Source organism: Coloeus monedula (assembly GCF_965178545.1).
Source record: "Coloeus monedula genome assembly, chromosome: 8".
In the NCBI taxonomy this organism is placed as follows: domain Eukaryota; kingdom Metazoa; phylum Chordata; class Aves; order Passeriformes; family Corvidae; genus Coloeus; species Coloeus monedula.
Window position 1 is genome coordinate 9,314,499 of NC_138788.1, and position 25,152 is coordinate 9,339,650.

Here is a 25,152-nt window from a genome sequence, read left to right on the forward strand (position 1 = left end):
TATTTTTTAAGAAAGGGTTGGAAATGTTTCCATCAGACAGCATGGAGGTGGGGCAGGGAATGAAATGATCTTCCAAACAGGAGCAGGTGTAGTCACACTGCCTCTCAGAACATCCCCCAAAGCCTTGCCTAGGGCAATTCCCTAAGCATTGCCTATGTGCTTCCTTTCATTTCACTGCTGAAAGTCCTTTACATTTGGCTTATTTTCATCACCTGAGTCTAGTTAGCTTGGCAGGAAGGGCTATCTGTCTGTCTTCTTTCTTGGAGAGACTATATGTTGTGTATGAAAAGCAGCCTTGTGAATGATGTTAATTGTAAGGGAAATTTTTGGTGTTAAATCAAGGTGACATCATTCCAGCCTAGTTTAGCACTTCTGAGACTGAGGTAAGCTGGAGAACTTGAGTGCCCCTAGCCCTTCTGCTGTTGGAGTACAGATTTCGGCACGGGGTGTCCTGAGTTGTAAGTGCTTAACTGTTCATCCCACAAAATCTCTGTGCTGCTGTGGCATTGTGATTCCTGGTACCCAGGAGAGGTAGATTAGAGCTATTTTGGGTGTTCTCACACATATTGTAATCTCTCTTCCTTGCTACAGATGAAGCGGAGCCTGAGAGGCCACTTCAAAGTGTCTTTGCAGCTTGCCAGCACAGCTCTGTTTAGTATAACTGGAATCTCTTCAAGGTGTCAGTGGCATATTTTGCACATGCCATGAGTGTTCATTTAAGGCAGGTCTTGGTGTCTTAATAAAAACAATAAGAGAAAAACCAAACCAAAGCAACAAAAGAAACACCACAGAAAGGATAAAAAAACCCATTAAAACCCAATAGTGAATTGAAAACAATGAGACATATTGTTCAGGCAAATGATAGCTGCAAAATGGAAATTTATTTAGGTTTAGTTAGTGATACATGCAAGGACTTTAGTTTTGGGTTTCCTACAGTCTTGTCTTTGCATTTAATTGGTCTTGCTCAGCTTTCCTGTCTGACACAGAAAGGTCTAAAAGCCATAGGATGCTTGCTCTATGGTATAGGTTATCTAGGCTGTTTCTTTTCTGGTTTATGTTTTGTGCCTTCTAGCAATGTGTCAAATGAAATGGTCAATTTCTGCCTGATTATTTATCCCAGTGGGTTTTATTCATATTCTTTGCAGTTTTTTCTTGTTTAAAATTGACTTCTGTTTTCTAAGAAAAAGCATGATTTTCCCTTTGGAGCTGTAACACATTTATTGTGGGGACAGGGGTGGAAAGTGACTAATTTAGGAAATGATAATATTAATTTCCTCAAGCAACTCTCTTACTACGGGAGAGGAAGAGCTTTCTTTGGTCCAGAGATAACTACTTGGATTCATATGGGCATTCAGCAACTGTTCTGCGGTGGGGTTTCAAAGCATGTGTCTCCTTTCACTAGGTCATGCTCCTGTGTGTAAAGCAAGAAAGTTTTGTAGGCACTTAGAGCCTCAGAGCTTAGAAAGGACTCTGCAAGTCTGTTGGCAGCTTCTGTACAAAAAAAACACTTGCATAAATACAATGGAGGGAGATTTAAATGCTGTTTTCTCTACAGAGGAAACATACTGTGTTTTCCAGTGTTCCTTAGTCTCTGTCCAATCCTTTTCTTGTAAGAACACATTATAATCTCTGATTTTCTGATTATGGAAAAGAACATTTTATTTTAATTATTTCTTCTATTCAGAGATCTTGAAGAGGAGAGGGTGTTCATTCCCTGTGCTTTTGCACATTTCTAGTGCTAGTGAATATCTGATTCTCTGAAATGTTGTTCTTAAATGAGAAGCAGAAAATACAAGTTGTTGATTTTGGGGTTGAGGTCAGGATAAGGTAGGCATAGCTCAAGTGCTGGAAAAAGAAGAGGCCCTGGCTAATGCTGCAGGCCACTATATTAACAGCTTCTCATTTGTGTAGACCTTCCTATGTATTTTTGTCTGCCTTGTAAATTAGGAGTTCCTTGGGGGTAGGAAAACTGTGTCCACCCATCTGTTTATACAAGCGTTCCCGTTAGTATTTGAACACTCATCCACTCAAATGCTGCCTGATCCCTATCTCTCCCCTTTGGAGTGGAGTTGAGGGGGCTTGGCTGGGAACATGTGCAGTTCTCAAGGTGGTGCAGCAGCTGCTCTTTGTACACTGCCTCCCAGAGCTCCTGCTAAGTAGTATTTACTGTGAACCCAGTGCAGACGAGTTTTTTTAGGGCACAGCTGTCACTGTGGTACTATATATTCACCCAGTGTACAGATCCGCTCACAACAGAGCGTAGTAAGAATTCTCTGTGGTGTGTTGAAAGTAACATGTGATACTTCCAGCCTGCCAACTTGCTTTAAGCTGGGGATGTTGGAAGTCAGATGTCTGTCTTGTAGGAAATTTGTGAGGGCTGAAAATTCACATCTGTGAAGCAGCACATATTCCTTTGCTCTTCTGAGAGAGGTGAGATGTTTGGCTTTTCAAAATGAAATCTGTGCTTGAGCTTGAGGCACTAAAGAAATACTATCAAAATTAGATCTGTTGGTGGTACCCTGGATTGGATTTTGTAAATCAGAAATGACAGCGATAGCTGTACCCTGAAACTCTGATGAACATCTCTCTGTAGCATTAAATAAAGGCGTTTGCAGCACCTAGCAACTGAAAGCTGTGCTGTAGTCCAGAGCAAGTGAGTTAAGGCTATTACAAAGGTTTTCTGAAATTGTTCTGCCTAGATCTTGCTCAGAGATTTGTTTTAGGAAAAAAAAGATTGGTGGTCAATTTGAAAAATGCATGTTTATCCTTGACAGTACTATATTTCTCTACATTTGTTACTTCAGGTAATAGAAGAGAGGATGAGATAAGAGCAAACTAGAGTTTGCGTTGTAGACAGATCTGGATTTCCAGTCTAATTCTAAGGTTTAATTAACATTTGTCCTTCAAAAATATTCTCAAAAAATATTTTTAATAGAAAATATTTACCAAAGATTTTACAGACACAGTGAGCTCTTATCTGTCATTATATTAAGTAAATGTTTTAGTAGATCAGAGATGAATTTTCAAAGGAAAATACCCACAGATAAAATATAAACACTTTGCATTCCATTCCTTTCAGCTGGATCTTTAAAAATGGGAACAAGATAGTCTTGAATGTGCCTTGACACTTCAGATCTGTCTGCCCTGTATCTCCATCTGTACACTGGTATTTTGTTCACAACAATTACTGACTGTTCTCAATGTCTGCTGTAAATGTATGCTGTGGCTTCACTTGGAACTCTCACAGAGATCTCTCTCAGGTTCTAACTAAAATACTTGTAATTTTGTATTTTGATTTTCAGGTTTCATACAGATTGATGCATCCAGTCTTTAATACTGCCTTCTCTATAAAATGCTACAGGACCAAATAATTGAGCATGCTTTTAACCAGTGGAAAGACTGTGAGAAGTAGTTATTCTTTCCTGATACTTACTACTTGTCTGAATTGCAGATACAATAAATTAGATCCATCTTTTATACTTGTGAGTCTTGCTGTCTATGAAGTAAGGATAAGCTGAATTTTAGATGTAAAGTGACATCAGTGGAGTGCTGTCCCCTGAAATGGGAATTGAAAAAATAGAATTGTATGAAAGAATCCTGCCCAGAATTTGCTACCCTTATACTTAGTTGAAGAAGTTGAATCCCTTTCATTTTATTTTTAAATAAAGACTGACAGAGCTATGATTGAGACTGTTTCCTTGTCTTTCACAGTATGGTTCTGGAGCTCTTTGCCTCAGAAACACTGTTGCAATGGCCATAGTTAGAAGGTCATGTAAATCACAAATTCAGAGTTACTGAGGACTTTTTGTTTGAGAGATTCTTGTGATGAATGTTTTTCATTTAGGTGGTGTTTTCTAAAAGGCAGAAAATATCCCACTAGAAGAAGTGAAATTAGGTCACTCCTTACAACCATCCCCGCCCTCTAAATTTACTCTAATTCTGGGGGAGTTATAGTTGATGTGTCTTTATTTTAAGGTACAGCATTTACATGTGGGGCTGCTAAAAGCAGAAGTCAGAGAAAGTGAGAGGGAAGCCAGTGTATTACAGCTGTGTTAAACTAGTCCCAGATCTAGAGTGCTTTACCCTCTTTGTGGAAGCTCTGCTTCTCTGGACTTATTTTGTTTGAGGCATCACTGGGGAGTGGAAGAAGAGATATGTGTTAAGTAAGAATACCCAAATTAGGGCAGATGTTTGACTTTCAGTAACTGGGTTGATGTTCAAAAACCAGTCTTTTCTTGTTTTTTGACAAGAAAAAGCTGTATGTGGAGGAGAGTGTCCCAGAATTTGGAACCAGCATCACACAGTTAATATTCTGTGGCAAGAACCTGTATGTTTCATGAGGAGGTAAAAAGTGATGTCTTAGAAGAGTGATGTGTAAAGATTATTTATTTTTAAAAGGATACTTTGAGAAAGACTGAAGTGTTCTACTTGATGAATTCAAGTCTTACTGACACATTTGTCTGAGTTTTGCTTTGGTTCGCTTTCTGCCCTTTCCTTACCTTTTATTCTGTTGCAGATTCTGTTTCTCGACATATTTGGGGGACTGAGCAGGGAAGGATCTTTGAGTAACTATACAAGTACATGTGGGTGTACAAGTAATCCTTGTGTTCTTTATAGGCTTCTGAATTCTGTGTACTTGGCACAATGCAAGTCAATAAAACGCAGAGCAGCTAATGTTTGCATAACAGGTTAGGAAAACTGTGCTTGTAACATGAATCTGTTACTCGTATTAATTTTTTTCTGTGAGGTGTATTCGACTGCAGAATAAAACTCTGTCTTTGAAAATACAACAAAATATTTCCCCATCCCCCGATTCCTTAGCACCAGGAAAATACATTGAGGAACAGTACTGCCATTATCAGTCTGCTCTACTGGCGTGAGAACATTGTATCTGTGGCTGTCCTTCACTCAGATAACATAGAATTCATTGCTTCTATATCAGTTGAAAAGGTATTAAAACTTGTCTCTTCCAGTCAAATCAGTTCTGGGAATTACAATGCCTAATTCCAAAGTAATCTTTATTTTTAAGTAGTCTGAGTATCCAGGGTGCTGTGTGTTCTAGCACTCTGATACTAGAGCTAATGTTCTGGTAAACTGACACCTCCCATTGTCAGACTACACTGTCAGCTGGGCTTCTGGCCTCTATACTGAGCACCTTTAACAGCGTATTAAGAAAGGGGTTTTTCCCTTTTTTTGCTAATTTGTCATTGCCAGTAAAGGGCATAAACAAGCAGTCTAGGGAATTGTTTAAGAAGGAGGGGTTTTTTTGAGTATGTATTTATTGATAAGTGTTTTGAGGTTGCATTCAGGAAGGCAAGTTAAGGAATTTTACTTAACACTTAGAAGTGTTTGAATTTGTGTTGGGTTTTGGTTTCCCTAGAAATTTAACTTCATGGTTTCAGCCTGGCTGAATTCACAAGGGAGCTTTGGCTCACAATCAAACACATCTTTCTTTTATGTTCACTGTACTGAAGGAAAAGAATTTCTGAATGCAACCTTTGTTGTAGTATTTTAGATTATCCTTGGGTTTTTTAGTGAGGAATGTAAGGAAGTGAGTCTCTAAAGATAAGAGCAAAGATCTATAGCTTATATCCATGCTCTTTATGTACTGGGTACTGAAAGCAGAGGACAACTCTGCTGTGTTCACTAAAATTTGTCTGGCTGATGGTATGTGAAGGCTTTTCTGGTTTAGTACTCTACCAATGTCATCCATATGGAAGCTGAGAGGGCTGTAAAAATTGAGATCAGGGTGCTGTCCATTCAGAGAAGATGCAGTTCACAAGGTACTCGAAGCTAACAAAATGCATTGCCATAGTGAACAAACAGAACTTCTGAACTGTTGTGTCAATAGGAAGCTTTGTGGTTGCAGCACTGTGGCTTCTTATTTCTGAGAGTGCTGGTCTTTGGAGTGTGAGGTCCAACAGGTTGATGAGATGGGTATGTAGCAATCTGTGTTGGTAATGGAGCTGCAGTTGTGTATGGATAAGGTTAAGCAGAATGATTTCCTCTAAAGCTTGCTATAAAAGAAACAAAGCATGCCCAAGGCCCCTCACATGCATTCATTTTCTGTGCCCTCAATAAAATGATTTAATTTTGGGAAAATGGCTTTTAGGAGGAAAAATACAATAAAATCATGCAGTGGATAGTGGTTCATTAGTTTTCTGCTTCTGAGTAATGTCTTTATATGCTGTTGCTATATAAATAGAGGTAATTGTCCCCTTGAGATAGTGATAATAGGGGGTAAGGGAACCACTACATTGGGCTTAACCTCTCGAAATGAAGTAACAACAAGTAGATGGTGTCCTGGACCTTTGCAGAAGTGTGAGTTCACTTTGATTTGTTTAATTTCCATAAATTTTTATTTTTCACCCATACAGTAGTGGATACAACTACTGTATCTTGCTGTATCTGTTCTGTACTATAATTGTGGGTGAGTTCTTCAACTGTTTTACATACAGAATGGCTTATCAGGGTAAGACCTTTTTCTTTTGTCTTTTCCCACACAGATCACTCCTGGCAGCAAGGCAGCACAGTCACAGATGAACCAGGGGGACCTTGTCGTGGCCATTGATGGAGTCAACACTGACAGCATGACCCACCTGGAGGCCCAGAACAAGATCAAATCAGCCAGCCACAACCTGAGCCTCACTCTTCAGAAGTATGTTGGTATAACTTAAACTCTTTGCATTCCTAAGGACAACCTATGAAACTTGTGACTAAAGGTTGCAAGTGTTCTAGCTCTGTCTGTTAGATTTATATGAAGTGCTCATGGCACAGATATGAGATAGAAAGCCAAAATCTGCTCTGATTCTTGTAGAAGTCAGTATAGATTCCTATAGAAATTGAATGGTTGTGTCGAGTGTGTCTGTGTGGGATTTAGCCTATTGAATACAGGTGTAATCTTGTGTCCACTCAAGCTTCTGTTAAATACAGAAGTGATGTTTCTTTTGTTTATTCTCATGTGGGCAACACAGTTTAGTTTGGTTACTTGATGAATGGCTGTTCTAGAAACAACAAACCTAATAAGTGTTATGAGTGCACGGGAGGAACCTGTCATTCCCAGGAAGAATAGTTTCAGCAGGCTGAGAATTTGTGCTAATGGTCTGGCACCTGTGAGTTTGCAAGAGCTCAGCATCTGACTAAGAAAGATGTAGCCCAAGTGCAGGAAAGGGAAGCAATAGAACATGGCGAGGGCAGGTTTTAACATAGAGATGTGATAAAAGTTGTCTTGCCGTTTAGAAAACAGTTAATAGGTCTTTTAACTTTTTCCGGTTAATGTTGCTTCCAAGGAAACTTATTCTCAAGTTAGATAACCTTGCACAGAGGATTTCTGTAATAAACACATTAATATTTAAAGCTCCATAATCATAGAAAGCAAAGTAGCTGCTAGTTTTATTGCATTGTGAAGAAGGTAATTTTTGTACAGGGTAGGCAAAGACAAGTACAGAAAGCAAACTGTAGTGTGGAAGTACAATTTCTGAGAATAAACCAAAGAATCTCTTACATGAATGTGCAGTAGAGATAATCAGTATCAGGAACAGACTAAAAGCTAAAGAATAAGAAGTTTAGATGAGGTTTCCAAGACAGGATGGGGTACTATAAAGGAAAATGTTTGGCTGATATTCCCCCAAGGCTTTAAGTTTGTCTTTGAGTGTTCCAGATAGAGTAGAAAAACTACCTTGATGCATGTAGTTGAATTCTCATCCTCACACCCACTCCAACTTCTTTTCTCTTCACTCTGAGTGCTACTGTTATTACAAATGTATGTATTTCCTTTTTACAAAGATTTACATTGTTCTGGATTATTTTGTATTTGAAAGTTAAGGAAAATCTTTTCTGATTGTTTTAGAACTTCTGTCTGCCTTTCTGCTGGATCTTTGTGGTTTTGCACTGAGAGAAAACATTTCTTACTGCGCTTTGTGTTGTTGCACATTTCGTATTAATTTTCCTGGATATTGAACCTGAAAAGTTGTCCAGTGTCTGCCTCTATGGCCTGGTATTTAAAACTACAAAACAACATCTCTCCATAGACACAGGAGAAGGATTTCCAAATTTGTGTCTAACAAATCCAGATTATCCTAATATGTATCACAGAGACAAGTCACTTAAAACAGTAATTTTGACCAAGTGTTGCCAGAGATATTTCATTTGAGTAATAATTAGGCTTTTTTATTTGCTGACCTCTAAATTACATCACCAGCAATTCTAGTGGCCACATCATTAAGAAAAACGTAAAAAGAAAACTAGTGGAAGTGCCATTATTAATTGTTTTCATCTCTGTTTATTTTTTCTTCTATTGTTTTTTAAGGCTTTCCCTGTCTTTTTGTTCCTAAACAATAATACATAATTCAGATACTCAAGTTATATGCGTAATGAACAATCAAAGAAAGCAGTAATGGAGTGTTCCACAGACTGAAATATGCTTGCATAGATAATAGATGTAGATGAACTGCAATCCATTTTGAAAAGAAGGAAAATGGCATAAGGTAAAATGAAATACTAGTAAACATAAATAGATCATAAAATGGCTTTTTTTAGCAAATGAAAACTTTCTCAGATCATGTTTTTGCTCTGAACTTATACATTTAATGGACTCTTCTCTTCAGCTGCTTTATGATGTGAGCTATTAGTTCGCCTTGGTGACCCATTCCAGCTTCACTGGGAAAAACCAATGACAAAAACTGAGAAGTATTTTTTTTTAAATAATGTTTTTTTCTTAGATGACGTGGGGCTATTCAAAAAGTTGTGCTCAGAGGCGTTAAGCTGGCTTTTGCTTTGCACAATTCAGTATTTATACAAGTTAAACTCTAGCAGCAAGTGATCTTGGCCAACCCTATTAAAGGTCCAGTGTCTTGAACAAAAGGCATCTCCACTATATTCAGGAAGTTCTATTAATCTTGCCTTAAAAAATATCTTTGCCCTGGACACTAATGGGTTAATTTACCTAAGGACAGAACGATTGTCAGTTTAGTCACCTGCCCAAAATTTACAATGCAGTATACTTTCTTCAACAAAAAAATTTTGCAAATATTGGATTGGTGAAAAGAGTAACAGTTAACATGAAAAATAAGGTAGCAGTGACAAGGGATAGTAACCTTCAACCAAATAAGAACAAGACAGAAGAGAGGCAGAATCTCCTGGGACTTGGTTACCAGGAAAATGACTGTGCTAAGAGATCACTTTGACTTTTTTTAGACATGGCTTGCAGCAGTGAAACTGGAGCGGAGTGTTCTGGTACTATGGAAAAACAGCCCTAGTTGCCATAAAGAGCACGGAGATGGAAGTGCTCGCTTAGCCTATTTGTATAGAAGTTTGGAAACATTGGAAAAGGCACATATGTGCATTAGGAGATTGACTGTTGTGATAGGAAAACTTAAGCTCTAAATTGTGATGATTTTGGACATGTATGTGAAGCAGTCAGATGGCTCTACAGAGTATGTTTCAAGGTCATGGAATGCCTTACCAGGCAATCTGTGGCTTGGTTTTGCTGTTGCAGCACTGGAAGTAGAACTGATCATGTTTGTTTAATCTGTAAGGCCATGGAAGAAGCAGTGGAATGTGAAATCTCGACGTAAATGCTCCGAGATAGAAAGCTTTTTCTTTTTCTAATGGTTCTTGGCTCTCAAGAGCGATGGCCTTTCCCTTTATTGATCGTGGCCATGAAGGTTTCATGAGCATTGTTTATAACCTGACAGTTAAGACAGTGTTTGTTGCTACTCACTTTTATTACAACACTTCTGTTCCCTCTGGGCTTTTTTCAGGGTGGGAACTGGTTATTGTTTTAATTTGGCCGTCAAGAAAACCTGTACATGGTGTCAGCACTTGTGCAGGACGTCCAACTGCAAGACATCAAACACAGAAAAAAGGGAGTGTTAAGTGACCCCATTCCTACTTGCCTGCCTAAACAATGGGATTCTATGATTCTTAGCTTAGTTTTAATTCAAGTACCACCTGCACTGTTCAAGTTGCACTAACATAGCTCTTCTATGAATGTTCAGTGCTGGCCTGATTGGAGTTCTCCATGTTTCAGTCATGGGTTCAGGAGTTTGCAGATGTCAAGTTTTTTCTGACAACTTCCTTCCCTAAACTCCCTCTTAAATTTGTTCTTATCACCTCATCCATGCTATGTTTTCACATAAACCCACAAAATTAGACTGGAAGTCTTGCCAGCTGTGCCAGAGGTTTGATCAGGCAGCCAGAACTTGTTAGTGGCTTGAGCTGCATTGTCTGGCTGCCTGTTTCTCTAGAGCCTGCAGTGTGCCTCCTTTTGCTGCTTTTGGGAAGCTAAAGGATGCAGACAGGCAAGTGCTAGGGAGTTGAAGTATTTGGACCATGTCTGGAGAAAGGGACATGTGATCCAGTTATGTGGGAATGTATGGGACCCTTCAGACTAGCACTACTTCCTTAAGTTTAGGGGACTAAGTACATCTAGGAAGTGAATTCTTTTTTGCCGAAGAAAAGAGTGCGGGAGTGAGAGGAGAAGGAAAGAAATGTCTTTGGCACTGTGCACTATTACTCAGCAGAACTCCCATGAGGCACTCAGGCAAACCAGGCTGATATTCTAAAGCATTACATACCTCTGTAGATGCAGCTTATTCCTTAGAAACTTGTATGGGTCTAGGTGCACTGGGGGGGTATTGGTGCTAGTTCTGCTGGACCATGCTAGGGAAGGCTATGATCGTACTCTATAATGGCTTGGGTTGGGGTGGAAAAAGACATTGCTTTGCTTTTAGTCTTTTTGTGACCTCCTGCAGTTCAGTTCTCAGTCATTTTTCAGTATCAGTTTCTAATCAGTTACTTGAGCTACACAGCTGCCCTCAGGCATTTTAATTCTAGGCCAGTCGAAGTTCATCTTTAACTGTCTGTTCCACAGATATTAGGCCGTAAAGGTTGGATCCTGCAGTATTCAGTTCACAGTGAAAAACGAAATGCATGCAAAATCTATTTTTATTTCATACAATTGGGTTTCTTTTTTAAATGCACAATAAGTTCAGTGCACAAGAGAGCAGCATTATTTGTCAACATGTTTCACTGGAGCATCCACAACATTCATTTGATCTTAACTCAAGTAATCTGATCAGCCTCCTTGGAAAGGATTCACCAAATGTACTGGCTTAGTTTTGGAAAGTGCTGTAACATGAGTGTGCCTCGTTCTGCTGGCACAAACATTCCTGTGTCACTCCAAGGCTCCACTTCGGCGTCACTCTGTGCTGCCGGAGAGGAGCAGGGGAGGTGGAGACTTCTGTGCCTGGTGCACATTGACAAAACTTCCCCCTCCCAGGGCATTCCAGTGATGCTACCCTTTGCTTCCAGACAGTCACAATTGACTGTCTTTTGCTGGAAAATCATGAGCTAAATAATTCTTTTCTCTACTGAAAGGGAAAGTGTCAGAGGCAAGGCTATGAGAGACTTACGGTAAATATTTAATAGCTTTCCTTTTTTGTGCAGCACCAAAAGATGGCTGATCCTGCAGTATTTATTTCAGGCCTACTATAAATAAAGCATGTGGTGACAGCAAACTGCAAGCAAGAAGAACTCAGTCGCTATTGTAAACTGCTTTCTTTTGTCTGAAGCTGGGAGTAGTAACCAATTCTGTGCATGTTTTAGGTCATCTGATGGGCACATTTGAATCAGAACCAGAATAGGGCTGTATTTATGCTCAGAAGAATTAAAAGATGGTATCTGTCCCAGTTCAGGGTAAATTGGAACTATATATACAGTATTGATGAAAGCATGGTCTGAACTAGTTGAACTATTCAGAATGTTAAGCAGATTAGTAGAAAAAAGAACACTAATGGTGGATATGACATGTCATACCAGTTAGCTCATTTTTCTTAGACATGTGACTCTAGAAGTTCTGAGAGTCATCTGCCACCAACAGCCAAGGTTTTTTTCCTTCCTTCTGGTGATTCTGTATGCTTAAAGCATTAAAAAAGGCATACCCGCTAGTGGGTTAAGGGAGCTACATTGTATTACTGAGAGAGATGGTCCTCCCTCCCTCTGTGAAATAGAGGTGACTCCCATTGTGTGCCCAGTTGTCTCTGTGTGCAGGTGTGAGAGGACAGTAGGATTTGTTTTCAGATGTCAGGCTATCGTTTGGACAGGACTGTGGGCTACTGTCTTTGAGTAGTAACATTTAATGCTGGTGAAATTCATGAGCAGCTATTTCAATGGAAAATGAAATAAAGTATCAATGTCAGTCACTGCAATAAATACAAATATATTCCTTACATGAGCAGTTTAATTGAGTGGACTGCTGTTTACACTCACTGCATAAAGTGTCCTTGTTAGTTTTAGGAAAGAGCCTGGAAACTGTGGATATATGCCAAGGCTTTAAAGGGCAGTGAAATTTTCATTGCAACAAGATTCTGCTTAGGGATTAGAACTGTTCTCAGAGTGCACATCACTTTTTCCCCCTCCCCAAATACCAGCTTAGAGGTGAGGTTAAAATTCATCGTTTTATGTGAGAAATATTTTCCGGGTTCCCTAAAGAGAATCTCCATGTGAATTCTGTCACATATTATATTTCACTCACCATGGAAAGGTCAAGGTGGGTACCATGGGCCCATCTCACTGAAGTCAGTGGGCTGACACAGCTTAGTAAATATACATGGAAGTTGTATTCTTTCAGACAAGCACTTCCTGGTTGCTTTCTGCAAGGACGAAGTAGATAATGTTAGCCAAAATGTTACAATAGATGGGAAGGTCGCTGTGTGTTCAGGCTGGGACCTTTTCTTATTAATACTGATTAGCTTAAGCATGGTGATGGAAAAATGTGAATTACACACTTAAAGCTAATTGGAATGGATGACAAAGTATTTCTTAGAAGAGGAATGAGGAATTTTTCAATTAGGTAAAACACTAAGGCTTTACTAGATAAATCTTGTAAATGTTCTTTGTGCTTATGAATTTTTCAAAGTCCTTTGGATCCCTTTTACCCTGGTGTTTCTTGCCCACCAACCTCTGTAAAAGCTGTCTGGCCTAATTTTTTTTTTCTCCCACAAACTCTGAATTATTGGCAATCCATTGTTTCTTGCAGTGATACACCAAGGTCTGTTTTGCCTGGTTGTCAGGCACTGTCAGGGGCATCAAGGCAGCTCTTGATGTCTGTGCTGTCCCTGGCTGGTGACTGCTGAAGCACATCAGTGCTGAGCACTGTGCACAGGCTGGCCCTGGGGTGTTACTGCATCAAACAGGACTTAAATACCTCCAAAGGAGACAAATTCTTTTGACAAGTCCTGGCTAACTTTAACCACTTAGTCTTAAGACATAGAATTATGTTTTTAATCAAAGTCTCAGATGCAGATCTTAATGGAAAGTTCACTGAAGTGTTTTAGCTTGGAAACAGAAGGTGAAGGCCTAAATGAGGAAGACTGCAGTTAGGTCTAATTATCTATGTTCATTAATTTTTCTCTCCCGTATATGTTCATTAGAAGTGCTCTAAAAGCCATAAGACACTATAAGGTCCACATCCTAATGAAGAGGAGTTACAAGAAAATTAACTAAGTAAATTCACTTCATTAATGGATTCAGGAAACAAATGTGGTCAGGATGCTTGAAGTATACTGAGTTAGGCTTTTGCTTTTAGAAAATGATCAGTGGTAGGGGGAAAACCAGACTTTTTCTGTGTAATGTTAGAAATCTGTTTGGATTTAGACAACACTTGAACTCATCTGACTGAACAGAAGGCAGTTACAAAGCCTTATGTTATTATTTTGAGAATCATTGTATTTTTGAAGTTTGGATGTGATTTCCTGATTCTGGAGCTGGCTGTTTAGGGCAGTTCCCTACATCAGTCTCCGTTGCTGCTCTGAAATCTGACCCTGAATGTCTTTCACCCAAAAGGAAGCTGCTAAGAAGCCAAGAGGTGCAGGACTGCAGGAAGACCTGCAGACTACTGGAATTGGGGGTAGTCTGAGTCTCAGGTGCACTATTTGCATGGGAGATGAAGAATAAGCAAAGGAAATCATTTTGGCTCACTTCAGATATTTTTCAGCTAAAGAACTTACTTAAATATTTGATACTAAATTCTTCAAAACTGTTATTTATTATGTTTAATGGGGAGAGTTGTATCACATCTTAAGACCAGGGTATGATAGGCTAGAATTGAATCTTTATTTAGTGCCTCTTCTGCTCTTTATTATTACTAATTCTTTGCTTTACCAATTAGATCCTTTCATAACCCAAGCATCTTTTCTCATGATCTTAAACTAACAAATCTTTTCATTATTTATATGTTTACCTTAAGTAGATTTTTTTAGCGTCTCTCAGTAATTATAAATAATCCATCTAATAATTAAATCATTAATAATAAATAATTATGCTGAACTTCAGGTTCCAAGTGGGAAGCTATATCTGAAGTTTTTATGCCATTAAGCCTTGATCCCTCTCTGATAAATTTGATTGCATTTAAGCTTCTTTTTTTTTATTCTGAACTAACGTTGTCTATAGGTAGGCAATGCAAATTCTGCAATGAACCAATTTATTATTGGTGAGAGTAGTAGCTTCCTATTTATAATCAATACCTATTTATGTATTTCTGAGTATTTCAGGAGGACTGTGGGTTTGTCTGCACTGGGCTGCATATAAATTTGATATAAATTAATGTATTTCTTCAACAGTGTTAATGAATACACCTCTGCATACAAATTCAACCCATGACAGCATAAACAAGTTTTGCAGCTGAATGAAATTTCCTTGGTAGGAACCCACTTTTTTTTACGGCTTACCTAAGTTTGCAGTAGTGACATGTAGAGGAAATTTTTGGAAATGGTTTAAAAACAATGCAAAGACAGGAAGAAGGAGACAGAGAAGTATCCTGCCTGAGTAAAGGTGTCCATGCTCCTTGGAGGTTAAGTGTGGAGCTTTCTGTGTGTACTGGGTGAGTGCCAGGCATGTGCTCAGCATTCATACTTGGTACTCTGTGGATTACTGTCACCCCCAGGGCAGAGCTGCAGGGATACTGGCAGAGCCTCCTTGTTTGCCCATAGAAGCTGCTGGGATGGAGGAATTTGAGTGTCAGTACCAAGTCAATTAAGAGCAGATGGAGGCATTGGCAGCCAGTGACTCCATTCAGGAGGGAACAGGCTGGAGGGCAGAATGTGGGACAGTTCAGGAAACGAGGGATTTTCCATAGCGGGGGAGGAGTAAGGAGGATGCACCAGGTACTGTGCAGATGCCAGAGAAGTAGAAAGGGTCAAAGAGAGATCAGGAGAGCCTTTGCAAAAATCTCATCTTTTCACATACTGGCTTCTGTTCGCTTTATTTCCTCCCTTTCACAAAAATCTCCAAGGCTTCTTCCCCTTTACTTTCCCTTTCTATCCCTTAATGTTTGCGGTTGCCTCAGATTCCTTCTAAGGGAAAATTGGTATTACATATTTCCAAACAGCTTGTTTATTGGATAGCTGCTTCCTTTTGGGCTGATGCCCTCTATGCCTAGCAAGCTTTTGTCCTTATGTTGCTGTGGGCATGAACGTTAGATCTGGAAAGTGTGATTGCCCAACTTGCAATCGGAGTGCAGCATAATGCAGGGAAATAATTAATGGATCAGTCATCCAGCCAAATGTCAATATTTGCATTTGCCATTGATACATAGAGAGCAAAAGTGCTGGTGGAAGTATTTGTCAGTTTTATTGCAGGCACAGATGATATCCTGAGAGGGGGAAAGTAGGTCTGATCCTAGGCCCAGAGTGATCACAGTTGTGTTTGAAGTACTGTGAAATGTTCTTTGTGATTCTCATTGGAGTCGCTAAGTGGTTGCTGATGTCCCAGGTAGGGCATAGAGAATTACACCACGGTATCGTGGGACTCAAGGTTTTCTGTGCAAGACTTAGAAATATGCAGCAGCTTCTACTTGGCTGCCTAATTCACTGGTTAGCTGAACATTTAACTGGCACATTACTATCTTAGCATTTATTAAATGGACGCCTCAAATTGATAACCATGAGTAATGCTTAGTCTCTTTATGTCTCTCGCTGACACTCCCAGCACCATCCCCACCAAATTATCAGGAATATTAATGCATTAAAACATATATATAAGAAGCCATATTCTACATGTTTTGTTTTGCATCCTGCTCTGTGCTCACCTGCTGCACTCCAGAATGACTCCATTTCAGTTAGGTGATAGCTGAAGTACGTAAAATGTTTTCTGAGCATTTCTAATCCTAATCTAGTCTGTTTTATTACCTTTCAATGCACTTGATGCCTTTTCATTTTGTAGTAGTTGAAATACTAGCATACAATTATTAAGATATTCAAGAAGTTGTAAATAAGTGCTCATGTGTCAAAAAATTATAAGTGAAAAAGCATACTGTAAGAAAGAAATGTTGATTTTAGTTGTCCTGAGAATTAGAAAAGGTAGACACTGACTGTGAAGATAGGAAATAGAAAAAGGCCCCATGAAGATGAAAAAGAGCTATTATCTCTTAGATCATGTCACCTCTCTGCAAGTACAATATTCTGCTCTCCTGAGGACGCAATTTAAACTGCTAGTGCATCACAGAACTCCTTTGCAGCCCTTCCTTAGGCAGGCAGCTCCTCAGTGCAGTTGACTCCTAATGAACCTTTGTTGTGAGTACAGAAATACCAGGATTGAAGTCAAGCGTTCTTCAGTTTAAGATCTGTTTAGGTAGGTGGGAACAAGTAGAAATTCTGGCAGTCATTTTAGCAGTGTTATCAAAATAGAACTGCTTCACAAAACTACATCCGTCTTGGTTTTGAACTTCATTAAAAAAGAGAACCAGTATTGAGGCAGAGAAGAGGTGTATCTGTGGGAAGGAGAAGAGTTTAATAAAATACCAAAATGATGTATTTGGTCATCATTAGAACTGTTCTAAGTTTTCATTTTGACATGAGGTTTTTGTTTCCATTTTTAAATTGGAAAATGTAGAAGAAAATTCCTAAAAGTTGAAATCAAATTAATTGCCTAAGAAAAAGAACCTTGATGAAAAATTTCAACATCAAATCTAAAATTATCACAGTCATCTGTGAAATTTGGGCTTTCATCCTTCTCATAGCCCTACTGGGCAGTTGCAGCCTCAAGTGTTTGGAATAAAATAATTTTACAATCAATGGATTAAAATGTAAACATGGACATGTGTTTGCTACAGCACCATCATCATTTGAAAAGCAAACTTCTGTTGCTACAGGATTTGATCCATCTAGCAAAGGAGGGAGGAAGAAAAGAATGTTCTGAACTTGCAGATGTTTTTCCCGGAGGAGTAATGGCTCTTACGTAAATAATCACTTTATTCTGCAAGTGCATACACTTTCGTTCCACAAATTGATTTCACCTCTTCTGCCCTTTTCTCTGGTGCAAGCCTCTGCTAGATCTAGCAAGCCTCATTATTCTGTTTTTAAATATCAAAGCTATAAACATCTAAGTCAGAGTTGTGTAGGAACATCATCATTTTCAAGTAACATCTTGAAACCTCCAAGTTGGTATCAAATACAAATCTTGGCTAACACTGTGAATGACAGATGTATTTTATCACTAATGTGGAAGAAATGCAGCTTTTTTGCATCATCTTCTGTGGTCAGGTAATGAGAGAGGAAAAACTAAACACACAGTAAACATCAGAAGTGATGGAATAGTCTGGTAAATAAATTTGTTTGCCACAATACAACTGTTTCCCAGTTAAGCATCAAATATGCAGTGGTTGTTTGCTACACCTCTGTATATGGCAAACGACATCTACAGTGCTGAGCTGCTCTGGTGCTAAAATTCATCATCAGTGAGCAGAGCTGGGGGACATTTAACATGGTATGGCCAGGTCTACCAATGTCACTTCAGGAATTACAGTAATGGAAAGAGGAGCAGAATCATCTCCTAAATCTTTGTGTGTTCATAAACTGTCACTGTCAGTTTTCAGCTACCATGTGTTATGAGCTGCAGTTGATTTTTTTCTCTTTTTTGCTGTCTTTCATGATACATGTGCATGTCTCATAAATATGATTTATTGTTTCTCTTTTTAAGCTAAAATGGGTGGAGGAAGAGTACAACACTCATTCCTGAGGGAAGATAACTTGCCTGAGGAAAGTTTGGTTTAGGCAGTTAGTGAGTAGATCTTGTTCTTAGCACTTGAAGGTATCTATTTCTAAGATAATTATGTCTTAGGGAGTATATTGTGATATATTTCAGCTGTGAGTATGAATTATAATTTTCTAGCCTGTTGTTTCAGGAATACTTTGTCAGTGAATTTCACAGGGTAATTACACATTGTTTAACAAAATGCCAGTTTTCATTGTCTCCTCAGACTGTGTTCATTTTCATAGTACCTGGCTGTGAGGTAGGCATCTATTAAATCAGCTTGGTTTTCAAAGTAGCAAAATTTCCATACCTTCTAAGTGGAAATCTTCCAGTTCCTGGAAGGATTACTCCTTTTTCCTAGGTGGTCTTTTTTTTTTGTATGTTCACTACTGCTTATGGAAAAAATGTTGTGTGGTAGCTAAAGTTAAACACACAGCTCAGTGTGAAACTGGATATTAATGCAGGAATTGCCACTGGGGATGAGCCCTGTTCCTGTTTAGCTCAGCTTTCCCTCTCTGATAGATGCCCCTGGTAAGTATTTCAGAGGAAAGTGCAACACAGCCCTCAGTAAAGAAATAATGAACCTAGCACAGAAGGTCTTTAAAGCTGTGCCATGAAAAATGAGAGTCTGTATGTTTACTTACTATACCCAGTAGAAAGCAGCTCTTGGGGTTTTTGTTGTTAAGTGTAACTGTTTGATCCTTTCTGATACTCTGCTCTTCTCAGAGTCTCAATGATATCTTGTAACAGTGAGTTTCACCTCAGGTTAATCAAGTTCTCTAGGAGAAGATGTTTGCCTTTATCAATTTTATATGTGTTGTGTTTTCAATTTCACTCAATGTCCACAAGAGTTGTTTTATTTCCCTTTTTCTAACATTCATTATTTTTTAAGCCTCTGTAGTGTCTTCCCTTCTTCATCTCCTGTCTAAAGCAGACATTTCCAAATGTCTCAGTTGCTTCTACTTGATTTGTAAGCTTTTAAGTGTTTTTATTTCATTTTTGTACCTGTCCTAATTTTGCAATGTACTTTTTAAAGATACAAATTTGATGCATAATCCTGATCTGTAGGTTGGAAATGAGATATTACTTGTATAGTTCTGATGCTTTTGACTATTTTTGTTTTTATTTCATTTTTTATTTCATTTTCTCTGGTGATCCCATATGTACTGGAACGATTTCAGGGGAGCATTCAGCACTATGCAGATTCTCACAACACCTCCCACAACTACATCTTCACTTACCTGAGCATCCTAGAAGTGCTTCAGTTAGCATTTGCCACTGTGCTTTCTTTGTTATTTACCAATGAAAGGGCAAACTGTATGTTTTCGAATCATTTTAGTGGGGTTTATTTTGGGCTTTTTTAAATGATCGAGGACGTATATTTGTCAAATACAGGTGAAAGGCACTTGGAGGGGCTATTTCAGTTGTGTTCTGCTCATTGTAAAACTCAATTGTCTGAAATGAAGCCCATGTTTCTTCCTGCAGAGAGATTTAAGTAATTGCAGTTGTAGTGGTACAGTTTAAGCTATTAAATAATCTTTTGAGGAGTTGCTCTTTAGATGCCTCAGCACCAAAGTTTAGCCTCTGCATTTTGAAACACCTTTAAGTCCCTTTTTCCAGAGTGCTTCCCAAACTTGAATTTATCTAGTTGTGGCTGACTTTCATCTATGAAAATGCAGTTTGTCACAAGTATTGGAAAACAGATGTTCTCCCAAGTCAGAGGCTGCATCCATAACTGGTGGATTTTCATCATTCAGAGAGATTTTCTCAAACTTTTTCTCTCATTTAATACCTCGGTAAATGAAGATGTAGAAAAAGCCTCATGATTGATAGAAAAAGTCTAGGCTATGCTTAACTGTCAGACCTGATATAGCAGCTTTTTGGCATGAAATTAGAGCTGAAAAATAGGACTCCAGATTGCACACCTTTTTTCTTTTTTTTTTTTTTTTTTTGATCCCCAGATCTAAACGTCCAGTGCCAGTTTCAACCACAGCTCCCAGAATTGACTCTCCCAGGGCTGTAATTCCCCATCAGAAGGTAAGTGACACGTTTCTCCTCAGCCAGAGTGAATACCATTTCTATCTACTGTGGTCAAGGTAAATATCTACTACAGGAAATAGTTTTTGCCAGCCCCAAATAATTAAACGTTGAATGAATGCACAGGCAGCAAAATTGCTGCAATGCAGGGTATTGGTGATCTTATTTTGCTGATTTCTTATTAGCAGGACCAAAGCATCCAGCTATCCTTTGATGTGATTTGGTCTAACCAATTCTGAGCAGCTGTTTTCATCTAGGCTACAAGAAGCCACTAAAGCTTCTCAAAATATACATTTGCTTTTGTAGAAAGAGAACCATTAGAACAAGAGACCATTGGGGAGAGCCATTAGATTATGCCTCAGACTATTCAGATCCTGACTGCAACTGAAATGACACTGATTTGGAAAGAGGACGTGAGGGCATTTGAAAGCTTGCATCGTATAGTGTTCTTATCATAGGATTCAGAAGACCTGAGAATAAAAAATAAAGAGGATAGGTCAATTTAATGAATAACAGCAAGTGGCAGAGGAAATGGATGGCTTGCTTTCCACTGTCAAAGCACATAATCTTTCATAAAATAAATGTTCATTTTAGAATAAACACTGACTGTACCTGGCAACTCATCTTCTGTATCTTTAGAGACACCAAGGAGCAAGGGTACCTGAAAGATGGTGTATATATCCTTAGGCTCAGGCTCTGGGTAGGACATTTGTATTGCTGATGCATTTGATTAGATAAATGGGCAGGAGGTAAAGTTTCCATTGCTGCAACTTATCCCTTCTGTCAGTGCCAGTTTCATCGCTAGCATGCATATAAATAAAAAACACTGAAGATCAAAATACATGGGGAATTAGATGATGTTCTACTGTTTTTGACAATTCCAGCTTCCATAGATCAATTTTAAGTAATTTTTATAAACACTATGCTTTCCAAATTCAGAGCACAGATGGTAACATCATCCCTAAAACTGCTGCAAATAGGTTCAAGGTAACAGAAGAGAAGGCACCTGGGGGGAATAATTTTATTCAGTTTTATTTTGTGAAATTTTAAATTACCCTGACTGGCCATTTATTAGTTGAGACAGAAATAATGCTATTCCAGACTGGATCTTACAAACTTTTTTGGCAAGGGAAGATGAAATTAAGAATTTATCTTGCTCAGAGTTGTTTCTGCTTATATCACGATTTTATAAAAGTTATCTTGGAGGAAGTTATTGGAAGAGTCATCAAACAATACTGTGAAATTCCTAGGAAAACAAGCGATGGATCATTCTTTTTGGTTCAACTGGTATTTGCACCAGCAAAGTAATAGGGACGGGAAGGGGAAGGAGTCCTCATTTTCCCTCAAGAGCCACACAGAATGGTGTTAGTGTTCAAGGCAATGAGTAGATGTCTCATCAGAGTTACTCACCAACACAAGATTGACACCTACCTTTTGGGCTCTATAGCACCGGCACAGGTAGGAAAATTTTGTCTACTTCCTCCATAGGCACATAGAGCTTTTATATATTGGATTTTCACAACTCTTTTAAGTGCATTTCTTCCTTGGCAAGTGTCAATTTTAAAATTTCTGCCATAGGTATTCAAAGCTGTTTACCACAGAAAACAATTTCCTCCCTCCACTATCTCTAGTATAGAAAAGTTAACTTTAGACACTGCAGGGGTCCTAAAAGAGCCCTTGGCATGAAAGCCATAAAGACATTTTATATTTCCTATTCTAACCCTTCAGAGAGAGATGAGGATCAAAGGACTGAAGCCATTTTCAGAATTTGAGAATTCTGTGCAAGGTGCTCAGGAAAGGTTTATAGGAGCTGCTGAAGGCAGCCTGTTCTGAGCATGCTACAGGCAGTCCCAGCAGCTGGAAAAGAGAATTACTGGAACCTTTCTGGAGGAAAAGGGTGGCATCCCTGAGAAGGTATGGTGGGAAACAGGGTATCTAGCAGTATTCAGGAGGATCTTAGGTGTAGGGTCTTTCACCCAGGGGGAAGAGGTAGCAGTAGAGTGCTGGAGGGGGAGACCCTTTGCGGGTCAAGAGGAGGACACTTGTGTCACTCATCTGTACCAGTGGACAACAGTAAGTTTTAAGTGAAGAAGAATCCTTTTCTGGGGGTTGTTTGGAAGGGAAAGAAGGCACTGAACCCTCAGTGAAGTCTCAAAATCCAGAATAAAAATAACTGATAGAAAGAGTGTAATGCTGATGTTGCAGTAAGGTACCTTACAGTAAATACACTTTAAAACCAAGGTTTCTTTGCTTGTCCCTTTATTGTTTCTAGTAACAGTGTCCCTGTAGAAATGAAGAATTCTGTGACACACAGGCAGAAGTCACCTCCACACCTCTGCTTGACAGTGTTTAGACTGATGATTCACATGAAATGAATTTTATTGTATTTCTTAAAAATCAGCAAAAAACTGCATTGCAAGACAGTCATGACAGTGTCATCCTCATACAGCAAGAGAAGCTTTCCTCACCCTTCTCTGGTTAAGGTTAAGGCATGGCAATGTTAGCTAAACAATCTGCATGTGTAACTTCAGTGTCTAGTTAAAACCATAAATCCTCTTGTATATTATTGCTGATCTGATTGCACCTTCCACTAATTTTCAAGCTTGCACTTCTTCTTTCATTGTTTTTTTGTTTTGTTTTAGGCAAACAAGTATACATTTCTTCAGACAGATCAGTCATTCTTTCACAAAGCTGATCAATGTTATAGATGATGCAGGTTCTGCAGCCATAAGTATGTAGACTATTATTGGAAATAAAGCTTGGTTGATTTTCAATTTCACTATATCTTTATCTGACATAAATCTCAAACTGGAAACAATTTTCATTTAGTTTAGTCAAATCTTTTTGATTTAGTGAAGTCTTTTGCACAGGTGGGGCATAGCTGGAAGAAAGGGTATAGTTAATGTTGAAAGTATTCAAATAACAATAACAGTAAGCTTGAGTCCAAGGATTTAAACTAAGCCATCAATCAGTCAATGAGTTCCTGCAGCTCTCCAGAGGGGACACAACACAAGTGAAGATTCAGCTCAGTGCAGTTCAAAACATTCCAGCTGGAGCTTTAGGGTTAAGCATGGCTTTAACATTTGTCCCTTTGCATGAAGGTACTGACAGCCTTGTTATTTTTAATAATATGGCTATGTGTTGTGCTTTTTGTGAAACACTACTGAACATGCTTATTTTGGAGTCCCAGTGAGGATCTTGTCATACTTATGATTTGTTTCCTGCCAAATTTGGAAGCCTTTGTGTTTAAGAGAAAATAGATGGAGATGACTGACTTTTTAAGGAGAGTATAGGATGGAAGAGCTGGCTCAACCAAAAGCAGTTTGATCATGTCTTTGGGCAGAGTCATTCAGTGCCATGGTGCCTCCATTCCCTTTTTTCTCTAAAAAATTTAAAGCAACGATTGCTTCTTGAGCATATTGGGTGGTCAAATTCACTGGTATACTGTTAAAATTGTTCTCCTAGAAGTGCAAGAGGTGAGTAATGACTGTAGGGTCACAACAATAGATAAATAGAAAATGAGCTGTCAAAGGGAGAGGACCTGCAAAACTTGGTATTGTGTCTCCCAATATAAATTGGTTTCTCACTTCCCTGATAGATAAGAAGGGACGTTTGCCTTCCACAGAAACTGGATTTTTATAAACAAATAATATTTCAGAACGGAAATTGAGCTGATTCCTAGCTTCCTTCTATTTCAAAGCGTTTGAGATTCCCCTACATTTATCAGTTTTAAACTCATTCTCTGACATTATGCAGTTTTCCTCCCGCAGTGAGCGTTTGCTGCACGATCCCAGAATCTCCGTGGAGGGAAGCCCATTGCTCAGTGTCAGAGCCTCCTCTTCTGGTCGGCTGGAGGGGTAGCATCAGACTCCCAGAGCTGGAAATGTCAGCTTGCTTTTCCAGCCAGTGAAACAGAATGGGATGAGAGATGGGGAACAGGGGAACATTTGTTACTGTTGGCTGCATTTCATGTGATGCAATGCTGAAAGCTCAGTGCTGCTGCTCAGTATTAGACATTTGCCCTTCACAGTCAGCAGTGATTTCAGAAATTCCACATTAATCTGGTTTTGATGCTGAACTGGAGAAAAAAAATAATTCTACAATATTCTCCCAGGAATAAGCTGAATCAGAGATTTTTTTTTTTGTTAGTCACAAGAGGAAAGAGCTAAATATGCTGCTGATGGGGCAGTAATTCTTTAGATGAAGTAGCACACCTGCTCCCTTAGACACGTCCTGTTTCATCCATTTCCCCCCTGCAACACAGGGAAAACAACTACTCTAAAACTATGAAAAATATGAACTCAAGATGGAGATTGCTAACTTGGCACTGCTGGGCTCTTAGGAATTCTAGTGCTGAGTTGCCAGTGTGCTGGTATTCCAGCTAGAAGTTGTTTGAGGAGCAAAACTAGAACTCCATTTGTGCCAAAAGGGAACCAAATCATCAGCCATCATTTTTTATGGCTATCCTATAATTTTCCCTTTGCCTACTGCTACTGTCCAGTAATACCAAGACTATGAAAATGCATTAAGGTTAAGGAGATATGTGGCATTTATCTCACTAGCAGCTGAAACTGATACTTTACCATCAGCTCTCCTTGCTTGTCCTTTTATTTTGGAGTATAGGGAGTAACCCACAGTTAACTAAAAGCCACAGAGTTTTCAGGGTCACAAACAAATATAACTCTGGCATATTCTTTTTATTCTGTTACTTCTGTGTTCACTTTTTTTTTAATAATTGTTTTGTCCCTCTCTTCTGGCATGTAAAAATGGTTTGCCCAAGTGACGACTTAATTTTTGAATATGGCCTTGTGCATTCGTGCCTCTTTTTAAACACATTTTTAGAGGGAACGCCTGATTTCTGTTTATTTAGTGGTATCTGGAAGCTTTCAATAGGCCACTGAAAGGGATTGTTGCTTGCCATTTTCAGTGTCAGGGTATAATGACCTAAGTATCTATTGCAAATGTATTTATTTAAAAAGGCACAGTCTGAAAATGCTTTTAGGATTATCTGTTTCTACAGCCTCAGGCCGTTATTAGTGCCAGCTAAAATCTCTTCCTGTTTATCACTAAGAAAAATTATCTCAG

General features: G+C 38.9%; 1 protein-coding gene across 6 annotated transcripts in view; it reads left to right on the forward strand.

Moving 5' to 3' along the window:
• Positions 1-25,152, forward strand: part of LDB3 (LIM domain binding 3) — a 116,156-nt gene that overhangs the window by 31,515 nt on the left and 59,489 nt on the right. For all 6 annotated transcript variants that reach the window (XM_082286064.1, XM_082286068.1, XM_082286063.1 and 3 more), the window contains exons 3-4: positions 6,507-6,658; positions 19,992-20,067. In XM_082286064.1, coding sequence (XP_082142190.1) covers positions 6,507-6,658; positions 19,992-20,067 — 228 coding nt within the window. The remainder of the gene's footprint in view (positions 1-6,506; positions 6,659-19,991; positions 20,068-25,152) is intronic.